The sequence below is a fragment of the Phaenicophaeus curvirostris genome, chromosome 3 (genome assembly GCF_032191515.1).
Source record: "Phaenicophaeus curvirostris isolate KB17595 chromosome 3, BPBGC_Pcur_1.0, whole genome shotgun sequence".
In the NCBI taxonomy this organism is placed as follows: Eukaryota; Metazoa; Chordata; class Aves; order Cuculiformes; family Cuculidae; genus Phaenicophaeus; species Phaenicophaeus curvirostris.
Window position 1 is genome coordinate 68,427,292 of NC_091394.1, and position 24,393 is coordinate 68,451,684.

At 37.1% G+C, this 24,393-nt stretch overlaps 1 protein-coding gene across 2 annotated transcripts in view; it reads left to right on the forward strand.

Annotated features, from left to right (window-relative positions):
• The window catches only part of ZC2HC1A (zinc finger C2HC-type containing 1A), a 38,203-nt gene extending 15,116 nt beyond the window's left edge, over positions 1-23,087 (forward strand). Inside the window, exons 5-10 of one of the 2 annotated variants that reach the window (XM_069854264.1) lie at positions 1,153-1,301; positions 2,247-2,349; positions 5,844-5,952; positions 11,339-11,461; positions 15,967-16,074; positions 17,214-23,087. In XM_069854264.1, coding sequence (XP_069710365.1) covers positions 1,153-1,301; positions 2,247-2,349; positions 5,844-5,952; positions 11,339-11,461; positions 15,967-16,074; positions 17,214-17,400 — 779 coding nt within the window. In that variant the 3' untranslated portion in view covers positions 17,401-23,087. The remainder of the gene's footprint in view (positions 1-1,152; positions 1,302-2,246; positions 2,350-5,843; positions 5,953-11,338; positions 11,462-15,966; positions 16,075-17,213) is intronic. The other variant, XM_069854266.1, reaches the window with a different exon arrangement.
• Positions 23,088-24,393: the final 1,306 nt, after the last annotated feature.

Below are 24,393 nucleotides of genomic sequence, written 5' to 3' on the forward strand. Positions count from 1 at the left end.
ACAACAGTACTTCTGGATAGTCAGGTAGCTGACAGGAGCTAAGCATTTTATGAAAGGATGAAGATACAACGCCTGATTCTCACAAGAGTGTACATTAATCCTCTAGCGTCTGATCCATCCACTTTGGTAAACTTTGACGGTCTTCTGTGGAAACTGAGCTGTATCCCAGCTAGAAAGGTCTTTGCTTGTTGTCTAGGGGCTTCTGTATTCATTTTTGGTTTTAATTTGTTTGATCGTATCTTGGTCTGAGGGTATAGATGATAGAGTTCTTTTTGTTCTGAGTTTCTTTCCCTTAAAGTACGTTTGAGTATTCTGACAGGAATGTAGTTTATGCAAAATAAGAGCAATATTTTTATTTTTTTTTAATCACAAGAGATTCCCATGCTGTCGCTTCACTGAAGGATTCCTGTATACATCCTATGCATTTCCAGCATGCAGATATGGGATTTTAATCCCTTATGTAGTCTTTCTGTTTTTTCTTCAATGTTAATAATAATAATGTTTCCTGGAAGTGGTACTCTTTGCAATATCACTAGACTAATCTTGTAAGATAATACAGCCACCAATTACCCTATTTTGCATATCTCTGTAGCTGTCTCCTAATTCTGACTGGATTTCCTCTCATTATTTTTTTGTAAAATTTTTGTTGTTTTTTTCTTCTTTTTTTTTTAAAAAAAGCAGTTTGTATTTCTCAGTCCTTTCAAAATTGCCAGGGGAAACCAATTTTGTTATCTTTTGCTATTATTATGGGAAAGGTTTTAATGCATTTTCATGTCTTGACCAAACTGAACTGTGTATGTGATATTTTTGTTTAGCCTTTTCTCTTCTCCATTTCCTCCCAGCTGTCATCCCTGCCACGTCCATATAATTCTTTGGCTACCTTCTATCCTGAATGGCGTCTCTGTTAGTGTTTCTGATTTCACTTAGGTTACTTCTGATCCTCAACCTTTCTTCTCATTCTTATCCAAACAAGAAATATCTTTTGTGTTACATGTGGACAATATTCTTCTTTCTAGCATTCTGTATTTCATTTTCAGATTCAAGAGGCCTTAATTTCCTCTGGGGTTGGGGCTGGGGCTGGCCTTCAAAAATATTTTAAAACATTTTATTTTTTAAAACACTTTATTAATGTTAGGTTTTTCTGTTTTTAAGATTACATTCAGTGCCCATACTGTCAGAGGAGATTTAATGAAAACGCAGCTGACAGACACATCAATTTCTGTAAGGAGCAAGCAGCACGTATTACTAATAAAGGGAAATTGGCAGCTGATACCAAAGGGAAGCTTCCAACTCGAACACAGGTGAACTACGTCATCTTTATTAACTTGTAATTTCATTCGATATCAAATGAAGCTTGTTAAATAGTATCTTGATCTTAAATGGAATTAACTGTTTTATTCTGTAATTTTATTATTTGTGCTAGACTGAAATTAGACACTAAGCATAGAAGAGGTTTTTTCTTTCTTACAAGAGCTGCAGAGATCCATAAATCAGGTGGCAGCAGGTGCAAAGCCAAAAGCCAATCATAAACGTAATTCAGATTTGTGAGAATGACGGGTAAGGGTAGCAGCATGAAGGAAAGATGTAGTGTTTGTAAAGAAAGTTGAATTTCTTTTGCTTAAGTCTTCTGAATCCAATGCAAATGGACAGACAAAGATAGGTGACTACAGGGCAACTGAGAGCAATATTTTGGCTAATTAGAGGCTTAGAGGAATTCAGACATATAAAGGTAAGAGCTGGAAACAAATGAAGGATTAAAGTGTGCATGTATTTTCATTTGGTCTTAATGTTTTGGTTTTTTTTTTTTCTGGAAGCTGTGATGAGTTAAATGTTTGCAGGACTGGTCCAGAATGCACAGATGAAGGAAAGGTGTGAAAGACAAAAATGATCTGTCCTTGAGTATTCTTTTTAAGATTAACTGTGAATGGAGTGATAATGTTAATCTCATGACAGAGTTGTGGAAAAGGATGAGAAAAGCTGTAGAGAAGTGGAAAATACACAAAGACATGCAGTTAAATGAAAAAATGTTTCATTACTGAGTAAAGTTAATCTTTCCTACTGGTGTCATCAGTATATATAAGAAAGCAGACCAGCAGAAACGTTTGTGTGATCTCATACCAGAAACCGTTTACCTAGTAGGTAATCATGGTCTGTTTTTCCACAGTACCTGAGATAATAACTACCTGTTGTGTTACATAGATAGTTTTATTTAATTGCTTAAATTTTTAGGTTGTATTTTATTACAGTACAAACCTGCTGCAGTTAAGAAGATGCCTTCCGTAGGATCAACACCACCATCATCATCATCACGCTTGCCACAGCCAAGTGGTGTTAGCAAAACTGTGTTAGGTATGAAATTAATGTTACAAATTTTCCATTTCCTTTCTAAATATTAGCTCTCAAACCATGCAGTAACAGTGGTATAATTTTAACAGGTGGACAGATTTCTACAGCATTGCCCAGTAATTTAAACCAATGAAGTAAAAAAAAATTCATAGGAGTTGTTCAGTGTTAGATTTGAGGCTAAGATATTGTCTGTTTCCGTAATACAATTTGGTTTTTAATCAATGTTTTTTTGACCTGTTTTTTTTTTGGTTTTTTACATATATGATGGCTATATACTTCATTGTTGAAATTGATATAGTGGTTTGTAAAAACCCATTTCAGGTTGGAAGGGGCACTGTTTGGCATCTATCTAACAAGACTCTTGAGCATATGGGATTCTCTATAGTTTTATATATTGAGTTAAATTAGGTTTTTTCTGAACTGAACCTGCAAAATCGTGCTGTTTAGTAATGCATAATTGTATCTAATACTGATTTTTTCTCTGACATTTTTATATTACTTAATTCTGTAACTAATTTACATGCTGAATATGATTGTGAATTGATGAAAATACATAGTCAAGCCATGTGTATTGTAATCATGCAAACACGGGTCTTACTCTGATTTCAGATATCATCAGATATCAAATGTATTCTACTTGTATGTACTTTGATGTTCTAGACTTAATTTCTTCAGAAAAAAAAAATTAATTGAGATCCAATGTGCTTTATTAGGCTGGGGAATTATGTCCCAATTGTGTATTTTCTGTAATTTTCTGGAAACATGCTTGCTTTTCCCTAGTATGGAATCATAGAATTATAGAATCATAGAATAGTTAGGGTTGGAAGGGTCCTTAAAGATCTTCTAGTTCCCACCCTCCTGACATAGGCAGGAACATCCCACAAGATCAGGCTGCACAAGGCCCCATCCAGCCTGGCCTTGTACACCTCCACAATGGGGCATCCACAACATCCCTGGGCAACCTGTTCCAGTGTCTCACCACAATCACGGTGAAGACATTCTTCCTAATGTCTAGTCTAAATCTGTCCCTCTCCAGTTTATACCCCTTCCCCGTTATCACCACAAGCCTTTATGAATAGTCCCTCTCCAGCTTTCTTGTAGGCCCCTTTCAGGTACCAGAAGGTCGCTATAAGATTTTATCTGAGCCTTCTCTTCTCCAGGCTGAACAACGCCAACTCTCTCAGCCTGTCCTCATATGGAAGGTGCTCCATCCCTCTGATCATCTTTGTAGCCCTCCTCTGGACCCATTCCAACAGTTCCGACCCGGGTGTGTAGGACCTTGCACTTGGCCTTGTTGAACCTCATGAGGTTCTTATGGGCCCACTTCTCCAGTCTGTCCAGGTCCCTCTGGATGACATCCCGTCCTTCCACTGTGGCAACTACACCACTCAGCTTGGTGTCCCTGCTTGCACTGCTGGTGCAGTGCCCTCTTCTTTAGTTTAACCAGCAGGTCTCGACTCAGCCACGCTGGTCTCTTCTGTTCCTTGTCTGATTTCTGACATACGGGGACTGAGCGCTCTTGCATTTTATGGAAAGCATCCTTAAATATTTGCCAGCTCTATTCTGCTCCCGTGTCCCTGAGGACAATGCTGCAGGGTGTCCTACCAAGTAATTCCTTGAAGAGCTGGAAGTCTGCTTTCCTGAAATTTAGGGTCCTGACTATACTCCTCACCTGTCCCATATCCCTCTGGGCCTTGAACTCCACCAGTGCCTGATCACTGCAGCACAGGCTGCCTCTGATCCTAATGTCACTGATGAGTTTACTTGTATTGGTGACTACCAGGTACAGTATTGCATTTCCTCGGATGGGGGTCTCTATCACCTGGACTAAGAAATTATCTTCAATGCACTCCAGGAGTCCCCCTACAGCTTTCCGTGCTACTTTTCCAGCATATGTTGGAATAGTTGAAGTCCCTGAGTATGATGAGAGCTTGGGAGCGTGAAGCTTCCTGTAACTGGAGGAAGAAGACTTCATCGGTTTGCTCTCCTTGATCGGGTGGCTGTAGTATACACCAACCACAAGGTTCCGTTTGGACTTCCTGTCTTTAATTTTGACCCACAAGCTTTTAACCTTTTTGTGGCTACTCTTCAATGCCAGCTCTTCCCATTCTATCCCTTTCCTGAGATAGAGGGCAATGCCTCCATCCCTCCTACCCAGTCTGTCCCTTCTGAATAGCCCGTATCCATCGATAGCCACACTTCAGTCATGGGATTCATCCGGCCAAGTTTCAGTGATGGCAACTAGATCATAGCTTTCTAGTAGCACAGTAGCTTCCAGCTCCTCCTGCTTGTTACCCAGGCTTTGTGCATTAGTTTAAAGTCACTTCAGCTGGGCTGCTGGTTGCATCACCTTTCTAGTGGGCCCTTTATTACCCATGAGGCGTTTTAGAGAAGTGTCCTCCCTGACACCTGTCCTCCCACCACTTGTTACAGGCTAGTCTAATGTTATCCCCCTCCCCCTTCACATCTAGTTTAAAGCCCTACCTACAAGCCCTGCAAGCTTCTGGGCAAAGACCCTCCTCCCACTCTAAGAAAAGTGGCTCCCATCTGAAGCCTGTAATCCCAGTGCCGTGTAGGCCATCCCATTATCAAAAACCACCAGCCACGGAGCCATGTATTTATTGACTGGATATGTCTGAACTCTGCTATGTCACCACCTGTAACTGGAAGGAGGGAAGAAAAAAAATCACCTGGGCCTCAGATTCCCTCATCCCAAGGCCCTAAAGTCTCTTCTAATCCCCCTGGGGATTCTTACTTGCTGCTTCATCCCCTCCCACACTGAGCAGGTAGTAGTCTGTAGATCTCACTAGGTTGGGAAGTTTCCTGGCTACATCCATTACCTGGACTCCTGGGAGGCAGCAAACTTCCCTGTGAGTGGGGTCTGCTCGACATACCAGACCCTCTGTCCCCTTCAGTAGAGTCTCCTACAACTATGGCTTTCCTATTGGTCCTTGTGGCAGTTGTGGCAATATAGTGTGTACGCTGTTTTGGTCTCTGACCCTGCACTGATGTGGGTGCGCCTTCCTCTGTGTTTTCCTCCACTCCATCCTCCACATCAAGAGCCTCAAATCTGTTGTGGAGCGACACCTGAGGTAGTGTGAGTAGGGGGTTGATTTTCTTCCTCGTTGGTGGACACGCTTCCACTCAGTACCTCCTTTTGAGCCCTCACCTACAACCGTGGGTGGGAGGGGGAAGCTACCAGATCCATTTGATCCTGGGCTTTTACCTGTGGCTGAGTCTTCTGTTGTGCCTTGGAGCTCAGGCACAGTGGTGATCCCACCAGTCTATCTCTAGCTTACTCCCCGTGATGCTCCTCAGCTTCTCTAGTTTCTCTTTCAGGTCTGCCATCAGACAGACACTTGATGCTTGTTCATAGCTTGATGTTTCTAAAATTTTTGTTTTGAATTTTACAATTGAAAAATATATAATGAATTCTGTCATTCTAGCAGCAAAATCTTATATTTTGTTATATTTCCATGCTTGCTTTCAACTGCAAGGTGCCTCTTCAAGTAAAGCACTGTCTTCGTCTGGATCCAGTGGGAGCAAAATTCAAACATTATCACCAGCTCATAAAAACTCCCTGGGAATGGTAAACCCACAAGCAGGGTAAGTTTCCATTTAGTGTTGTCATTTATGGTTTATTTCATATTTATGTTGTGATAGTAGTAGAATTCTCTGGTCTGTTCCCCTTGCATTTTTTTTTTACTGTGAGCTTCAGAAGTGCAGTGTTTTGAATTTATTCTTTATTAATAAGTACAATTAATATTTAAGGAACGTTGGTGTAGGCAAAGATGCATTAAAGTAAAAGCAAAGCAGGTCAAGTGATAAAAATGGATATAAAGTAGAATTAAAAATTATAGAATAAGCAGAAGTAGTTGGAGCCCTGATTTTTTTCTTTGTAAAATAAAAGTACTTAAAAAGGAGATAATTTTATTAATTACACAAAACTAGTGATTTTAATTTATTGTTCTTAAGTCCTACAAGTAACTCACAAGTATGAATTACAGCTGTGTCACACTTCCCTTCTAACACCATGTAGCATGAGGATGCAGTTCTGCCCCTCCTTCACTTACCCACTCATAGACTGTCTTTCAGACACAGACCGGAGGCAGAGTCTATAAGGTTATCCAACTTCTTTTTTGTAATTATTTCCTTCCCTGTGCCCCACCATTGTCCTTGTAGTCATTGGTCTGCAGGTCAGCTTCACTACTGTTTGTAGGCAACTATGCTTTGTCAGGCAATCCCAGCCTCTTATTCACTGACTGATATTTATGTCACATTTTTCTCCATTTTCAGAAGTTGAATTAACATCTACTGATGAGTGGCAAACAAGTAGGTCTGCAAACCACAGTAAAAAAGTCAGCTGGGATAATCTGAAGGCATGTTTCTGACCCCACTGGTGAATCCCTGCTGTTTGGGAAGGCTTTTTCCTGTGCAGAGTTTCTAATTGTGTGGTCTGTATCAGTTTGTGAGGGGGCACAGGCTTTGGTCTTCACTTCTTAACAAGTTCTATTTACTTTTACCAGCCAGTTGCTCACTGAACTTACTACTTTGTGTTCTGTTGTCTTCCATTTCCTTTTCTGAAGCTTGGCAGAAGAATTGTAAAGTGGCCAAGCCAGGTAGCTAATAATATATGGAGAGGTGTTTGCACTTGCTGTCTGTTCTCACATGCTGTTAACCACAAATAGGTAAATTCTGGTTGGCATAGTTCTCAGATAATGATCTCTGCTGAGAGACAGTGAATGTTAGCTTGGCTTATAACCTCACTTAATTGCCTACACAATTTCCAGTTTTTAAGAGTATGGGTGTGACAAATGTGTTTCTTTCCGCAGTCGTTCTCACTTCTCTGTTCTAAAAAACTCGTGTTCTCTTCTCATGTTTGCCATCCAGTCCTTATGATTTCTTCCTAGTCGTACTAATCAAATCTTCTTGCATATGGCTGTTAAATGTGCCTCTTTACTAAGCCAGATCTAACCTGAGGTCTAGCAATTCTTTTTCTTTTGGCTACTTTGCATTAATTTCTGAGAACAAGTTTTTCAGGCGTTATATTGAATCGAAGAGGTGTAGGAGCAGTTATATTATGGAAGAGTTGGGTTCCTCAGATTGGTCACTAGAGATAATTTTGGCCTTGATAATCTCAGCTTTAGTATTGGGATATAGGAGGGAAATATGTAGAGTTCTGATGAAATACCTGGAAAATGATTTTGGAGCAGAGACTGAGACACTTGCAGTCAACATCATAAGTCAGAGAGTGAGAATAATTGATATGATTATGACACAGATTTTAATGTTTTAAAACATCTTGTAATTTAGGCTATAGGTAATTGGGGATAGAATTATTTTATAATATGAAAATTATTTTAAAATTCCATTAAAAGATCATTCATTATGATGCTTTTTTTGCTACATTTAAGATTTAACTGGTAAAATGACAAGCCCATAGCATGAGATCTGGCATACTGATGTGCGTGCTTCAGGAGGAGGTCATCCTCTAAGATATCACGCTCTTCCTTCTGAGTTGTTAGTGAACTGACTCATTGAGCACAGCGTTACATATTTATTGTTTCAAGGCCAGTCTTTCAAATGAAATGTTAAGTGATCATCTGATATTTCCACCCTCCTCTCCCCCTTGGCAAATACGTAAGAGCCTACATACGTTTTTTGACCAGGTTAAATTCCAGTTTTTACTGTACAAAACAAGTTCCCACAGTTTGCATAATTATATTATGCAATATCAAGGATGAATTACATGGATACTGGAGAAGGGACAGTTTAATATGTCACTGCTTCTTTCTGTACCTGTTCTCTGTGATGAATATGTGAAGTGGCAAGAAACAGCTACCGGCTGGCTAATGTAACAGCCAGAAGTGGTTAAAATAAAAAAGCATGCAGTTTCCCTTTTACTCTTTAGGTGGCACTCTTGAACTGCCACCTGAAACCACTGTTACTCGAACGTGAAGCTGCTTTGTGCATTTGTGTTAAAGGTAAAAGCTAAAACGAACTGAGTCTCTAAGGTGTTTAGTTCTGTAAATCCAGGCATCTCGAACTTCATTTCATATCAGGTTCAACTTCAATATTGCAATATAAATTTTTATTTTGTATAAGCAGGAATGCAGCAAAATGTTATGAACTCACTTATTTTAAATCATTTTTGCTATACTATTTCTTTTTTTAATTTGAATTTTCTTCTGCTTCCCAAGTAGAGTACTGAGAAAGCACACCACAGTTTCATCTAAATAAGCTTGGTTAATGAGGCTTACTTTGTACTTGTAAATCAGGATGTGTCAGTTTAGTCTGCTGTAAGAGTTTTTCTGCCTGGACAGAGTAAATGCACAGCCAGTTATATGTATTACTGGAAGTGTAGCTTAAGGGCATCATTTCTGGGTCCTAGAGAAGCAAGTGGGAGTGCAAGAGTAGAGTGCAACTGTCTTGTAGTCAGGAGGAAAATCTCCATTCACTTGCTTGAAAATAGATTTAAACTTTTTGATGTTGAAGAGCTGGGGAAAGAAAAATTAATTATACAGGAATTGTAGTTAGGCTTTTATTTTGATAGTGAATAGTGTGAAGTTCCTAAGTTTGATACATATTTTGAAAGAGTACAGAGTTTAGTGCTGCCTTGCATTTCTCCAGGGGAAGGTTAGTTCTCACGAGCTGTCAGCAATAACCAAATCTTCAGGAGGAAAAACACGGGTAGGTTCCTCTTCCTATTTTGAGGCTAAACAAACTCCAGCACACATGCAAACTCTTTTGCTGAGTAGAACTTGACACCATTGTTTGTGGCCAGCCAGAGGTCTTTTTTATGTGCAGATTAATTGTCTGTACATGTTTCATTTATGAGCAGTAAGTTTTTTGTTTTACTACGATTTGGAAAATTACGTGATGTTTTTCAGTGCGGCAAACAAACCCTTAGAAATTACTTTTCAGTTTTTATTTTATTTTGGGGATAAAACATGCTATTTAATGTTAACATCATTAAAGTTATGCCTCCTAGGAATCGTGCCTGTTGGTGACACATCCAGTACTGCCTTACAGCTGTAATGTAGTATCAATAGCACTGCTAACTAGTATCAGTTAATTTAAAATTCCACTTATTTATTTGCCGTACAGCATACGTAGCCTTTAAAAACATTATCTTTTTAAAATAGCTTGTATCTTGTAACTTACGCAGCTTTCTTCAATTAAGGTACGTACAGAGTTTCTTTGTTGCTCTTTGCATTTCAGAAGATTCTTATGATTATGCTTTTCTTTAGTACACTAAAGGGCTGTCAGCTTTGTGTGTTTTGGTTTTGTTTAAGTGTGGAAGAATAGTGTAGTTCTGTATTTTGGTAGTATTGTAACTGCTTCTAGGATAGTGTCTTTGATGTGCTATGCTGTAAGGGTCTGGAGTTTACAGATAATGTTGCTAAATTGTTAAAGATACAGAAAAGAGCGAAGAAAATCACAGTAGGTTGAAATATGTATCTTGCAGTGTCAGGGAGCTCAGTATTGCTTCTCAGTCCTTGGGAAATACATAAAGAGTATGTATTTGGTCAAATAGGAATTCAGTAAGGGTTTACTGAGTTATTTAGTTTGAACTAGAACATCTGTTTGGGAGGAGGAGTGAGTAGAGGAATTCTGGGGAAACTTACCTTACAATCTGCATTATTTTTGGCTAAATTGTCAAGACAAAAATCTCAGTGTTCCGTGCTGACTTTTTAATGAGTGAATATCATTTAGCAGTGTTGGATTTTTGCTCCATGTTTAGTAGTTTATTAAGGTTGTATGACAAGAATTGGGAAAACACACAGTAATTTTAAGAAATTATTTCTCTTTGTGTGAAGGTGTGGTGGTTTTATTTTGCGTTTTGTTTTTTTATTGTATGACATCCCTTTAGGGGTGGAAAGGTTACAGAAGAGCTAAGCTTCAGATACCCAGACATTACAATCAGTCTTGCTTGGTTTGTTTTTGTATAGTTCTTAAATTTCAGAAAGATCAATAAAAATATGCTAAGTGCCGTCATTTTCCAATTTAGGCTTCATTTACTAGGCTTCCTTTTTTAATAAATAGAAACTTATGTTACATTATTCAGGTAGAGATATATTGGAGACATAATGGGCTCTTTGCAGGTTTCACAGTATGGTTTGAGATAATAAAAATGCCAAACATGACTTCTATTAGAAAAACTAGGTCATCAAGTAATGATTTCTCATAAGTTACACTCCGTATGGTGATGTGTCTTATTTTAGTGGCATTCTTTTATTTAATCAGTGTTTTGAAAATTTGATTTTTTTATATATTCTTTTTGGTTTAGAAATGTTATCCATAATATTAAATTATTATAGTATTGCCTCTGTATATAATACTGTCTATTGTCAATTGGATGTTTTAGTATTAAACAAAGTTGGTTTTCTTTCAGGATTTCCTCTGTTCTTTTCTCATGTCCATAAAAGAAAAGAGAACAGAAGTCATATTATTCTCTCTGGGCATAATGGTCAGCCTTTGCAAAAAAAAAAAAAAAAAGTGAAAAAGTAAAACTTTTCCTTCTTGCTTATTCTACAGATAAGGAGGCTTTTACTTAAACATCTGTTATTTTTTGACATTTTAAGAAAGTTACTATGACTTGTAATTATGAGCCTCCTTTTCTAGATGGGTAAGTTTGACATTATGAAAGCTTTTCCTAGAAGACAAAAGACCAAAAGTGAGTGCATTGTCCAAATTGTGGGGATAACTGGCATTAGGTTTTTGTCTTTCATTGGAAAAAGAATAAAACAAAAGCATTGGAAACCTCATAAAAATATAAATCTATAAAATTCTCTCCTCTAAAGTCAGGAGAACTCTTGTTTACTGGATTATTAAAGTCTGATTTGCACATTATTATTTTTTTTTTTAGTCAGTGGGAGTTCTTTGGTAATGTATATGTAATTTGTAAGTACTTATGTTTGGGGTTTTTTTTTGTGATAACTTAAATAGCAATCTAGCAATCTCCTTATGAGTACCCCTTTATATATTTTAGTAGTAAGATGGACAAGTTAGGCCAACCACTGCGAACTGGAAGAGATGTGCAAAGGTTTTATGACACTGATACAAAACCAAACAGTACCTTCAAAAGACCAAATGAGTTTTTGCCTATAAAGAAGTAAGTATTACATATAAGCGTGGTTTATATGTTTTGCAGAAATGTTTCTCCAAAGCACTGAAATAGCGAAAGTGTAACTTAGACTGCACAGCACATGTCTGTCAGTCTTCAGCATAAATGCTGTGGGAGAAGAGTGTATAATATAATTCGTATAAGTGTCTGTTTCATGCTAGGTAAACAGCTTCATAATAGGACAGGAGAGGTGAAGATTTTTCTCACACTTGATTTCTTCTGTCACTGATGATGGACTAAGGGTAATAAATGTCTCTCTCTTGTAAACCTGAGATAAAACTGAATTCGCATAATGTAAAGCTGAAGTAAATATTTAAGCCTAATAACTGTACAGATATCTGCCTTACAGGCAAATATTTTATGACAAAGTAATTTAATTCTTTTAAATATTTAATTATCTCCTAATTCTGCAAGATAGCTGTGGTGGTCCAAGAATGTAAGCAAGGCAGACCTTGTGATGGGAGGTAAACTCTTAAGTTCAATTTATGTAATATAAAGACTTCTGAATATTCTGCAAGGTTGAGATCTAAGTTTGGAAGAAATTGTATTCCAGTCTTCTTAAAAAGGAATAGATATTATATTGTGGTTAACCATTTGATATAATTTTAAAGATGCCAAATTCAAATAGGCTGAGTCTTCATAAACAATACTTTAAGGCATATTGCAAAAGATAAATTAGTAATGAATTATGTGGCATGTACATAGAAGGTAATGTTTTAAATAGTAGAAGTGTGTCTTAATGCTGTTTTAGTGTTGTAACCAATGCTGCAGTATCTTTAGGACAGAGCCAGGATATTTGAACTTGAGTTTCTATTTGAAGAAGCAAAAGGAATGAAGGGAGGGGAAGGTCTTCTTAGACTAACAGATTTTGTTGTTGTTCCATTGCGTTCTTGGTTAGAGCTATAAATCTTGTGAGCCATCAAAAACTAGGTCAGTTTTTCCTTTTATAATACATTACCAAGATGCTGAAACTTTGGCTTGCTTGAGTTGCTAAATATGCTTACAATAGCCCCCATCCATAGAGCAGTGATTTGATTTTTCTTCTTGAGAGAAGTATTTTAAGACTATAGACTCTTATTCTGCTCTTCATAACATCACTGTTGTTCTTATTCAAATGTCACTGGATTTGTGAATTAAATTTGCTTTCTTTGCACGAGGTTATTCAATATGTTATGTGCCAACAGCATTGGGCAAGTGTGAATAGCATTGTTAAATTCATCATAGCAATGTGAATGGTTACAGTTTATGGCAAAGGTTTCTGGACTTTGGCATGCATGCTATTAGTCATAAGGAACTTATTTATGATTTTGCACAGAACTATGAGCTGTTGTGGGTCAGTGATAACTGTCAAGACTAGCTGAAAACACCCTGTCCAGGAAGTAAGCTTGATATTTCAGTATCTTATAGCAAAATAAAACCAAATTGTGAATGCATAAATAGAAAAAAACCAAGCTTCTTTCACAAATTTTCAGTTTTGCATTTTGCAAGTAGTTGTAATTCAACTAATTGAGCAACGTGAGCTGCTTTAGGAAGGGAGTTCCCTTCAATATTATTTCTTCTGAAATTGAGAATGAATAATAAAAGTCTTTAAAATTATGTCCAGATTTGCAGAGCTTAGTGGCATTGGTACACAGCCTCATCTGCTGTCAGACTCCATTAATACTTCTTGTGATACAACTTAGAACTTATACCTTTGTAAGAACAAAACAAAAAAATTGAACCAAACAGAAAAAAACAACGTAACAGGACAAGTAGGCATAGCAGAGGTTGGACAGATCAGGAGAGACCAAGGTGTGGTGAGAAAAGTTAGGGTAATCAAGAATATCTGACTTTGTTGTAAGACATCTGTCTTTAGAGATCAGACTGCAGCTGAAGGATGCAGTTTCAAGATTGGTTATCAAGTATGAAATCTGATATTAGATCTGGGATGAATAAAGTAGTAGTTGGTGGCAACCTGCTACTTCTGTTGATTTACTCATCAAAACAGCAGAAATCATTGCAGTTAATTATAAGACATATTACAGTTTCTAGTCTGAAAAGCAGATTTTTCTGCATTTTTAGAAAACTAACTGGGAAAAAGTCTACAGAAATTATGCAGAATGCCATGTTTAAACGTTTCAAAATTAAGGTGTCCTGTTAAACCTCTAATAAACGAAGTTTTGTCATGGGACTCTGCCTCCTTCAATAGACAGGATGGACAATGCACCTTCAATGTGGCTTTTCAATATTATGGGTTATATGTTTTTCCATATTATTTGGTTGTTTCTTTGGTTTAATTTTTTGTTGTTTGTGTTTCCCCCCCACCCCGGTTCAGTGGTAGCCTGTATGCTGTACTAGAAACCATACTAATCATGTTTTAAGACACAACTTTCTGGGAAAGTTTCTCTAGCATGCACCTAGTATTAAAACGTGAGGTGAATTTTCAGGGTACCTGGTAGGATGAGGGCACATTATACATATTTTAGGGAAGGGAACAGTTGAAATACAGGAAAGAATTGTGGACAATTTTTCATGTTTATTTCTTTCAAATATATAGAACTCCTAGCATTATGGTGGAAAAAGATGGATTCAAAGTACAACCTGAAGAGACCTCAGTCGAGGAAATTCATGCTGTTCATTTTGAAAAAGCAGGATGTTTATCCCAAGTGGAATTCCAGAGAAAACTGAGTCATTAACACTTGAAAAAAACTTGCTTTAAATTACTTTGAGTTGTCTGAATAGGAATTGAGGCAGAATTCTGTTCTTTGCATCATTGTCTGATCATCCCTGATATGTGATAATGCATACCATTTCTGTGTCTGCAGCTCAGGGGGGTTTTTTATGCACTTTCCTAGATTCTGTAACAAGTAAAGTGACAGTCCAGTGTGTTCTTTCTATTCTTAAGCTCTAATGAATTTTACTCAATTATAAGGTAAAGTCTCTCTTTGGTGTAAAATGTGATGGAAGAAATAACACAAGACAGAGCCTCCTTGCTAAATAAGAGGGCAGATAGGAAAGCTAACAGGGAAAGCCAATGTTCTGCCCAGTGAGCCAGTCTTTGGTTCCACTATTCCTGTCGAGTGTAAAAGCCATTCTTGTTAAACTTGAATACTTTATTTAGATATAATTTCACTTGATTTAATCTTAGATTTAGTTCTTGATTTCCACTTTTGTGCTTAATCATTTTATCACTTTTCCACTGAAGTATTTTAAATGATGGAAGACGCTGAAAAGCTATCTTTACCCTACACTCATAACATGAAGGAAGAGATGTTTTATGCAAGGTGTCTAAAATTCAGGTGTTATTATATTGTTCCTCAGTTTTGTCAGTGTTGCATTTGAAGTTACTGGGGTTGAATGCATTCCCTAAAACCAAGCCAAGACCAAATTGTTTTGTAATTCTGGAAGGAGCAGTTAAGTTCATGTGAAAGGAACTGAAAAAAAACCCAAAACACTTCAGTTTCTGTTGCTGATTGGGCTCTTGGTAACTAATTTTTTAAATGGAGTCTTATTTTAATTTTTTTCTTATGCCCATGACCCGGTCCCAATTTAAATTTGATTTATGCATTGGTATTCAAGAATGAGAAAAGAAAATCTTGCTGGATCATGCTTAAGATGTCGTAGTTGCTGAAGTCTTGCCTAAGAAGAAGAAATCCTAGTAAATGGTAATTCCTTTGAGCAATGATGAAAAATTCTCTCCTTGGTCACTGATGATAAAAGGATGCCTTCCTATTTCATTCTCGGGGTTTTCAGGGGATACCAATATTTGTCTACTTATTAAAGCAAGGAGTGAGAAGTTCTGTATGTTTAGGATGTGCTATTCATTGTATACTGGCTTCTAATGAAAACCCGTGAGTCTTGAGGAAAGCAGCTTTCACCGCTATGTGGACATACTGTTGAAGCCAACTTTAAGAACACTCTGACAGGCTAAGAAAAAGGCCCTAATTCCCAGCTGGATAGATTGTCCTTCCTCTCCTTCTACTAATATTAATAAAAATAATACTTAAGCTTTGATGAAAGAGAATCTAGACCATTATCTGAGAAATATGCACCCTAAATAAAGTCTGTGACTGTGAAGAAAAATGTTCTTTTGTTTAGTGCATATTGGTCACAAAGTTGAGAATACGTTTTCTACATTTTTCTTAAAATACTAAGACCTGCGGTCAGCTGCTCTCTATTTCTCTGAAAGCTCTGCCAGTAATAAAAAGTGACTTGTAGTCAGTCAGGGTAGACATTAGAACATACTAAACAACAAGTAGTGCAAGAGCTGCATGTATCTTGGCGCTATAGCGAGTGAACAGGGAGAGACTTGCAGATCTGTTTAGCCTGTCATCAACCATGCAAGTTCATATCAGAGCTCTTCTGCCTGCTCTTACTAGAAGATAAGTTATATTTCTCATACAGTTAATTGGTGTGTAGCTTGTTGAACTCATTTTTCTAAATAATTTCTAAATGCATATTCTTGTATATATTTCTGAGTGTACATAATTAATCAGATATTTTTTCTGTTTTAGAGGCACAACAAAAACACGGACATCAACCCCTCCTAGTGTGGCGAGAACCATGAGCACAGGTGCTCTAACAAACAAAAGAAAAACTAGCAATTCAGACAGTTACTCAAGGTAGCTTTTAGCTTTGTGGATTTTGTCAAAAATAGAACAGTCATTAAAGGGGAGTGCTTACTACAAAAGAAGTTGGGGGAAATATTGTTCTCTGCAGATAATAGATAATTCATGGTCAATATTATTTGGCATGTTTATTATAGTCAATATATTTATGATATTTATCATCCAACAGAAGACCTTTTCATCAGCTGTCTTAGATGTGCACAGAAGGCAGTGTTAGAAATGTCAAAAACCTATTAGGAGCTGTTGAAATATTAAGTCTTTCAAATGAGAAATGAGTGGTTCAGTTGAAATTGACTGAAATTTGCATATTAAGCACACAAATTTTCTAATGTCTGCCCTTTTAAGGGGCAGCATAAAATTTGTCTTGCTGTTTTAGCCTTTCTTCTTTTGACAAGCTAAGTTTTAAGTTTACAAACACTTCAGTTAGATTAACTAGTGAATCAAATATTTGAATCTGGGAGCCACAGTATACGAAGGATATAAAGCTACAGGAGAGTGTCCAGAGTAAGGCCACAAAGTTGGTGAAGGGTTTAGAGGGGAAGCTGTATGAGGCACTGTTCAAGTCACTCGGTCTGTTTAGCCCAGAGAAGAGGAGAGACTGAGGGCAGACCTCGTCACAGTTTACCACTTCCTCACAAGGGAAGGAGGAGGAGCAGGTGCTGATCTCTTCTCTCTGACAACCAATGATAGGACCTGAGGGAATCCAGGAAGGTGTGCTACTGGAGGTTTAGGCTGGATGTCAGGAAAAAGCTCTTCATCCAGAGGGTGGTGGAACACTGGAACAGGCTCCCCAGGGAAGCAGTGATGGTGCCAAGCCTGACAATGTTCAAGAAGCATTTGGAGAACACCCTCAGACGCATGGTGTGAATGTTGGTGTTGTCCTATGCAGGGACAGGAGTTGGACTTGATGTGGGCATTTTTTGTTTTCTTGCACGGAAGGGAAGTTGGTTACTTGGAGATAAGTAGGGGAGTCTGGAGAGGGTTATAAGGTGTATCACTGTAAATAAATAAGAAGAGTAAACATGAAAATGACAGTAATAATAACAGCAGTTCAGTGCAAGGATTAAAATAATTTTCCATCAAGTTATACTGAACTGAGTTACAGAGCATGTTCTTTATCTGGGAATTTTCAGGCCTGACGGTAAGATTGGATATGACAGCGGAGACAGCCCATCCTCAGTTAATGGAGGAAGTTCAAAAAGCAGCGAAGGGAATTCATCTGCACAGCTATCAAAGTTCTGCCATGAATGTGGAACAAGGTATCCAGTGGAATGGGCAAAGTTTTGCTGTGAGTGTGGAATTCGAAGAATGGCTGTGTGAACACACTCTTAAAAGGAAAAATAAAATCAGAAATCAGAAGAATCTGCTGTGTACTGCTGCATGGAAAGCTAGAGCACTCCTCCCAGTTAGACTTCATGCTGCGAACATGTTGAAACATCATATTGTAATTTTCTGAGTGCAATCTTCTGGTTATGTGGTTATTTATAAACAAATATATGTACTTTATATAAAAATAGCAGGTACCTAAAACTGTGCCATTCAAGGAAATACTCTTTAATCTTTGTGGAAATATTTAAAATTAAGATAAAAACCTGTTAATTAACTTAGGTAGCAGAACTTCAATGTTATTTTTCTTGTAAATCCTATGACATAAAGGATTATTCAAATCACTTATGTTGGATAATTCTTATCCATAGGAAACTAGACATGAACTTGGGCTTCAAAAGTTTCTCTGTAGAGGATTTTCTTTCATATATGACAGTAACTTAAGTACTATGTTCTAAGTGAAAACAACATGAGGAAGCCCTTCTAAATTCCTAGTTAAAAGTGCAAAAAGTCTGGATCCCTTTAACTCTTATGTCCAAGTTGGACTTTCCAGTTACTTCCTAGGATTTTTTAAAGAATCCGCATGGAAAAACTACCTGAGAATTCTGTTCACATGTGAGAAAAGCAAAGAGTTTTGTTTGTGGCTTTCCATGTTCTGTTTTCCAATAAGAACATGTTCATATTTTTATGTATTTATAAGGACATAATTTTATTAAGTTCTTTTTGTTCAGAAATACTTGTCTTTCTCGTGTGCTCCACCATTATTAGCATATCTAAAAGGTTTCCAAAGGTCCTGCTCCTATTTTTCTCCTTCAGGAAATGAGGGAAGAGACAAAATCTAATGTCGAATTCTTATTTTGAAAATGGCCTTCTTGATGTATACAATATGAAAAAAGACCTCCATTAAAATGTATGTTATTAGAACTGTAGAACTTGATGTAAGTAGTGACTATTTTTATTCTTACACCTGTGCAAATACCACAGCTCACATAGGAGTGCATAATGGAATAACTGTGCTCCTTACATTTGTGTGTCAATACCTTATGTGGCTTTTTTTTTTACAGTCTTGTGTATTCTTGGGCTCTGAACAGCAGCCTCTTCTCATAGCAGACATCATATTAATTCATTGGGAAGAATGGTCAGGCCCTGGAAGTTGTTGAGTTTTGGGGTTTTTTTTATAAATTGCAGAGGACGTTAAAACCATTCACAAGCCAAACCACTTAACTTGTATGCAGATGTAGTAATTAGTTTTGTAAAGTTTTGCTTTGAAGTGCCGGCACCATCTTAGTTTTGCGTGGAAGAACAATCTGTAAGAACTTCATTGTGCCTTTCCCACAATAAATACACTCTTTTTGTCAGAAATGGTTACTTTCAGCTTGCAAAAACTATTAGTATTAACTTATATAATTTCTTTGTAGCTTATGCAAAATATAATGTAGTATTCCATGGTAGTATTAGGATCACTGTTTGCATTTTTAAAACTTGTGATTACTGCCAGTGGGGACAATGATGAAGAAGGCATGGTTAAAGAAAAGCATTTCCAAAGCAGGTACCAGTCTTGGAGACTTAAGAAACTTGATGTTGTAGGCCACAAGCTATTGATGTTCTAGAGTTAGGTCAGTGGTGTGGATTTGTTTTACACTTTTTATACAAATTATTTTTAGAAATGATCATTCAGTGTAATCTTGTTTTATTATAATTTGGATGGCCTCAAGCTCCGCCAGGGGAAGTTCAGGCTCGACATAAGGAAAAATTTTTTCACAGAAAGGGTCATTGGGCACTGGCAGAGGCTGCCCAGGGAGGTGGTTGAGTCACCTTCCCTGGAGGTGTTTAAGGCACGGGTGGATGAGGCACTGAGGGACATGGTTTAGTGTTTGATAGGAATGGTTGGACTCGATGATCCGGTGGGTCTCTTCCAACCTGGTGATTCTATCATTCTATGGATAAACTGGCTACTGAGCATAGTAGGATGTATCACTAGTAATGATAGAACTGACAATCCTAGACAAATTATGTTCTAGGTAGTTTAGTTTCTATCATCCATATTTTGACACATTCTTATCTGGACTTGGAAAAATTGGAATCCTGTGTTCTTTGCATAGATAAGCCTGCTTGAGAAGATTTGCCCTGGATTTGGGCCATGGAGATCTGGAGACTGAATTACTGCAAGCTGAGTATCCATCAGCAAAGATACAAGTCCAGAATAGAGTTCATCAGTTAGTGAATCTACTGAGAATCAATTCCTTTGTCTGACTTGGTGAACTTCCAGTTCTTGTTTCTGCTGGAAAAATTTGTTTTACCATTTATTGACAATGCTTTCTCCAAAAGGGAATTTCAGTAAGGAAATAAATATCTTCCAGGTTTTCCAGGATTGCTGTAGCAAAAACACATTGACTGTTTCCCCTTTGACTTGTAGGTGGCAGATTTCCTAGTTTTAAATCAATCCATATAGAGTTACCATAATTTTTGCTTTTTGAGCTGTTTGTGTGACTCCTTGCTTCCAGTGCAGCATTTGGTAAATTAAAGCGACATCATTTACTTTGTTTATACTTACATGCTTTAGGGCAAGGACTAGACAAGGGATTAAGCTAACTGAAAAAGGAGTTTTAAAAGAATTTCCTGAAGTTTTAATTTGGCCTTACAAGAAGGACTGTTGAAATGTAAATGACTGATAGTAACATTGGATAACATGTATGTGTTTGAATCCACAATAAAGATAAGCAGACAATGAAAATGTGCAGTTTAAGGCTGTATAGTGAGACTGTCAGAGGCCTGACATATTCCACTTTATCAACTGGTTTTGTTACTGATGAAATATATTTCTAAAATCTTTGATGTTACAGAGCATAGACTGATTACACAGGTTATCAGCACAGTTCACTGTTGTTCCATTTCAATGGAATCTTTGTTAGGAAGTAGTAGATTTCTTTTCATAATGACACTGCAGAACTGAATATTGGAAACAAATTTGTTATATTTAAAGAAAAAATGAACTGCTAAGGGAGATGGACTACAAACTTTGAATTTTTAAGTACATTAGACATGACAGGAAGCTCCTGAATTAAATTTATTAACAACATAGGTACAAACCCTCTCACCCTAATCTTCCTACCTGCATTTATGCCTTGGTTTTCATTGGAAGAAAAAACATGGATACATATATTGAAATGGGAATGTTTCAGGAGGTCTCAAGAATCAAAATGTTGATGTGAAGATGAAACTCCTAGATGAACTATGCACCACCAATGAGTCTAAACTTAGCTAGTGTCATCTTCTGGATGCCTTGTTGACAGATACTTAACTTAAAAGCCTAAATTCCTTAAGAGTTGATGTGTAAAATTAGGTTGGAATGATTACTCCATTTAGCATCTGTCTTTCCAGTTCTCTGTGTTTATACGTATAGATGGTTTGCATGTGAGCACACATGTATTTTGTGAGAACTCATAAGTTATACAAATGTAAAAAGCTGTTTCGTTAAAGAAGAGTTGATATAAAACAGGACTGAATACTACTGGAGGGTTGTGAAAGCTCAAACAGTAGACTAATGTAGTTACTGTCTATACAAAGTGAAATTTATTGATGTGATTATTTCAATGACTTCTGTACCGATGTCTGACCCTGTGACAGACGTTCTTTACCATCCACCACTGTATCTTCCTCATGTGACTACTAAGGCTCTTCCATTCAGTTAAAAAGAAAAGTCAAAGCTAAAATAATATCTAAAGAAATAAGGAGAAGGCCAGTTTGGAGGTCTGGCCTGAGGGTGTTTGCATTCCCATGCTGCTTTTGTGAATATCTGTTATTCAACTGGGGTCTCTATATATGCAGCAGTTTAAGCATATGATTATGTGGAAAATTAAACTTACACAATTTAACAATCTTGAAATTAAACAATCTTAAACACTGCTGCCAAGAAGCAGGCGCGAGGAGGTACTTTACCACCATTTAAGCTTGTACCTATGAATTGAACGTATAGGCAGAAGTTTTCAAATTTGCCAAAGGGACTGGAAGAGCCATTAAACTCTCCTGAATGGATTTGAGAAGCTGAGCCCGAAGGGTTTCATGGTCAGGAAGGAAACAGTGGTGCATGGGGAGCTCTCCATGGTGCTCTGGGCACCAAGCCTGTCCCTGCAGCTCTGCAGGCAGCAGCTGCTCAAGCCCTTCCATGCCCGCTGGAGGGAGTGAGGTTCACAGGCTAGTAACTCACTCAAAAATGTATTTTAAAACCTAACCCAACCTTCAAGCATCATGGAAGTTCCCTGTCATCTGAGAAAGACTGGCTCCTAATTCACTGTTGCAACTGAGAGTTAGTGCCTGAAATGCAGTCTGCAAAGAGAACGGTTTCATGATGCGCACTTACCTCATCAGTGGAAGGAGGTCTGACTGCAGTAGGTTACGTGTTAGCAAACAAGGCATGTTGCAGTGCACACTGATGTAGACTATATAATTGCTCTGAGTATAAAATGAAATTGTATTGTCTATGTATTGCAATGTACTCAAAAAGCACTAGTTTCCATCACACAGATTTTGCTTACGTGCAAAGAACAAACTTCTTATAAGGTTTTGGTTTTTTTAATCTTGACTGACAAATTTGTGTTTTGTAAAAGCACTTTTTGCAACTTTAATTCTTTTCAGTTTGACAAAGCTATGAATAGTTATATGAGTTTTATGCTAGGGTAGAATTTTAATCTTTGGTGAAATTGTTTTTAGTGGCTGGTGAAAATAGTTCTATTGCCTTTCAAGTACAGCTCATTTCAACTTAAGATGGTTTGTCACTGGTTTGTTAGGTTTTGAGGTTTTTTTTTTACCCACTCGATGAGTAAGGTGTGAGCTACCCAGTTGTGTTGTTGGAAGAAATGTTAGGTGAGAGATTCTTTAGCTGTATTCAGCAGTTACTTGGTTGACATTTTCTTTCCAATATTCACAATATAGGGGATTACTTTTGTATACTAGTTCAGTGTGGGTTGTTTGTTTTGGTTTTTTTTTTTGGTTTTGTATTGTCACTCCAGAATACACATTTCTGGAGGATAGTACTTAGCCCCATTCCATTTCATGTTGCCAGAAAACGGCTTGCTTAGATTTTCTCTTAGTGTTTCACCTATACAAAAATAACAGGGAAATCTTATTTCTCCAATGTGAACATTAGCTTTCGAGTCAGCAAATCAAATATTCAGTTTAATATACCTGAAGATTGAACTTAAGTTCTAAATAATTGTGCATGGTTTACCATAGTACTGTATTTGTATTTGGATTTCTGGCAGAAACATGAATGGATTTGAGTCTGATCTCTAAAGTGCTGAGTATTCTACAACTGTTACAATACCTACTTTATATGATTGCTCTAACTCTTGGTGTTCATCCTTCATATGATGCTTAGTATGTATCTTTATAAGTTTGTTTATTGGTGTTCCATGTTTTTACATGAAGTGTTTGTGTGTTTGAGGTAATTAATTTTGTCAGCATTGCATTTATTATTTTTGCCTTGCCCCTTGGTACATTGAATATTTGTGTTTGTGATGCTCTCGTGTTTTTTTGCAGAATTCCTGCATCTTATTTGGTATATTCTGTTTATTTTAAAGTGTCAGTTCTGTTTTAATTACTAAATGTAAATCACCACCCACTGCTAATTTGCCACTTGTTAACAATAAAGCAAATATGCCAATAAAACTTTGATGCACACATTTTTGTAGCCACATGTGAAATTGTCTTAAATAAAATAGCATAGGGATAGGTAACATCATTTCAGCCTTATTAGTATTGTGATGTTTTTGGTCTCAAGTACACTACACCTGATGTGAGAACCATCTACTGTCTTTTGTAGTGGTTGGGAGAGAACTGCTTAGTTATTCTTTTCAAAGTTTAGGTGTTTTTAATTCACTTACAGGATGAGATTTGGATTCCTCAGTCACCTTGAAAAATATTGTGTCAGATATTTAAATAAGTGTGATCCACTTACATAAATATAGTTCTGTATCTTTTCTTTTTTCAAATGACATGGAGAGTTTAGTTTATATAGAGCCTATCACTGTGATTTCTATAGTAAACAATTTTTTTTTAATAAGGCTGTAAGTTATAATATATAACCTAAGCTTAATCTGGTTTTGTTCTCTTTCATGAGGTTAGAGCATGGGGTGAAATGATTAAGCAAGATAAAAACAGAAGCTACATTTTTCCTGTGAAGTTTATTCACTTATGTGAGCAGAAATTGTAGTAAGAGTTTGGGTTCCTGATTTTTTTGACTAAATATGGATGAGTAGAGACCAATTCCTCTCTTCTTTCCTCGTTTTAGGGGAAAGTTCCTTCTTTGGGGCTCTTTTGTCTACTTCACCACACCCTCTTCAGAGAAAACATTCTCCCTTCCTTCTGGATGATACTCATTTATCCTATCATCACCAAGATTATGTTATGTTCCTCATGCTGGCTTCCTCTTTGTTCTAGTTTACCACGAACCATTTCAATCAAATGACAAGATTAAAAAACAAACAACAAAACCTATGTAGCTGCTGAATGTAAACCTATCACAAAGCCAACATCTCTTTTGCTTAGCACAAAGCTGAAGAGAAGGAACTGGAAGGAAACACATAACCAGCCACACATAACTTCTGCATCTGTTGCTAAAGAGCTACCACTGTAAATACCTATTTGATGGTGTAAAGTGAGATTTGAAAATTCTCTTCTAGTGGCCTTCCTTGATCTGGCTTCCTAAATGCCAGAAATTCTTCTTTCTTACTATAAACCACTGATCACTAACATTCTTGCTGCTAGAAACGTGCAACATTCTCTTGTTCACAGGTATTAGTCACCTCTTTCTGCTTTCTCATAATCCTTCGCAACAACAGTGCTAAAATTCTTTTTATTTTAAATACCCAAGTTGTTTTCCCTTCCCATAAATTCTATGTGTTCCTGAGTCATGGGTTTCGCCTACTTACTCTTTGCAGTGGCCAAATAAATAAATAAATAAATGCATAAATGAAAGTGGTGGGGAGG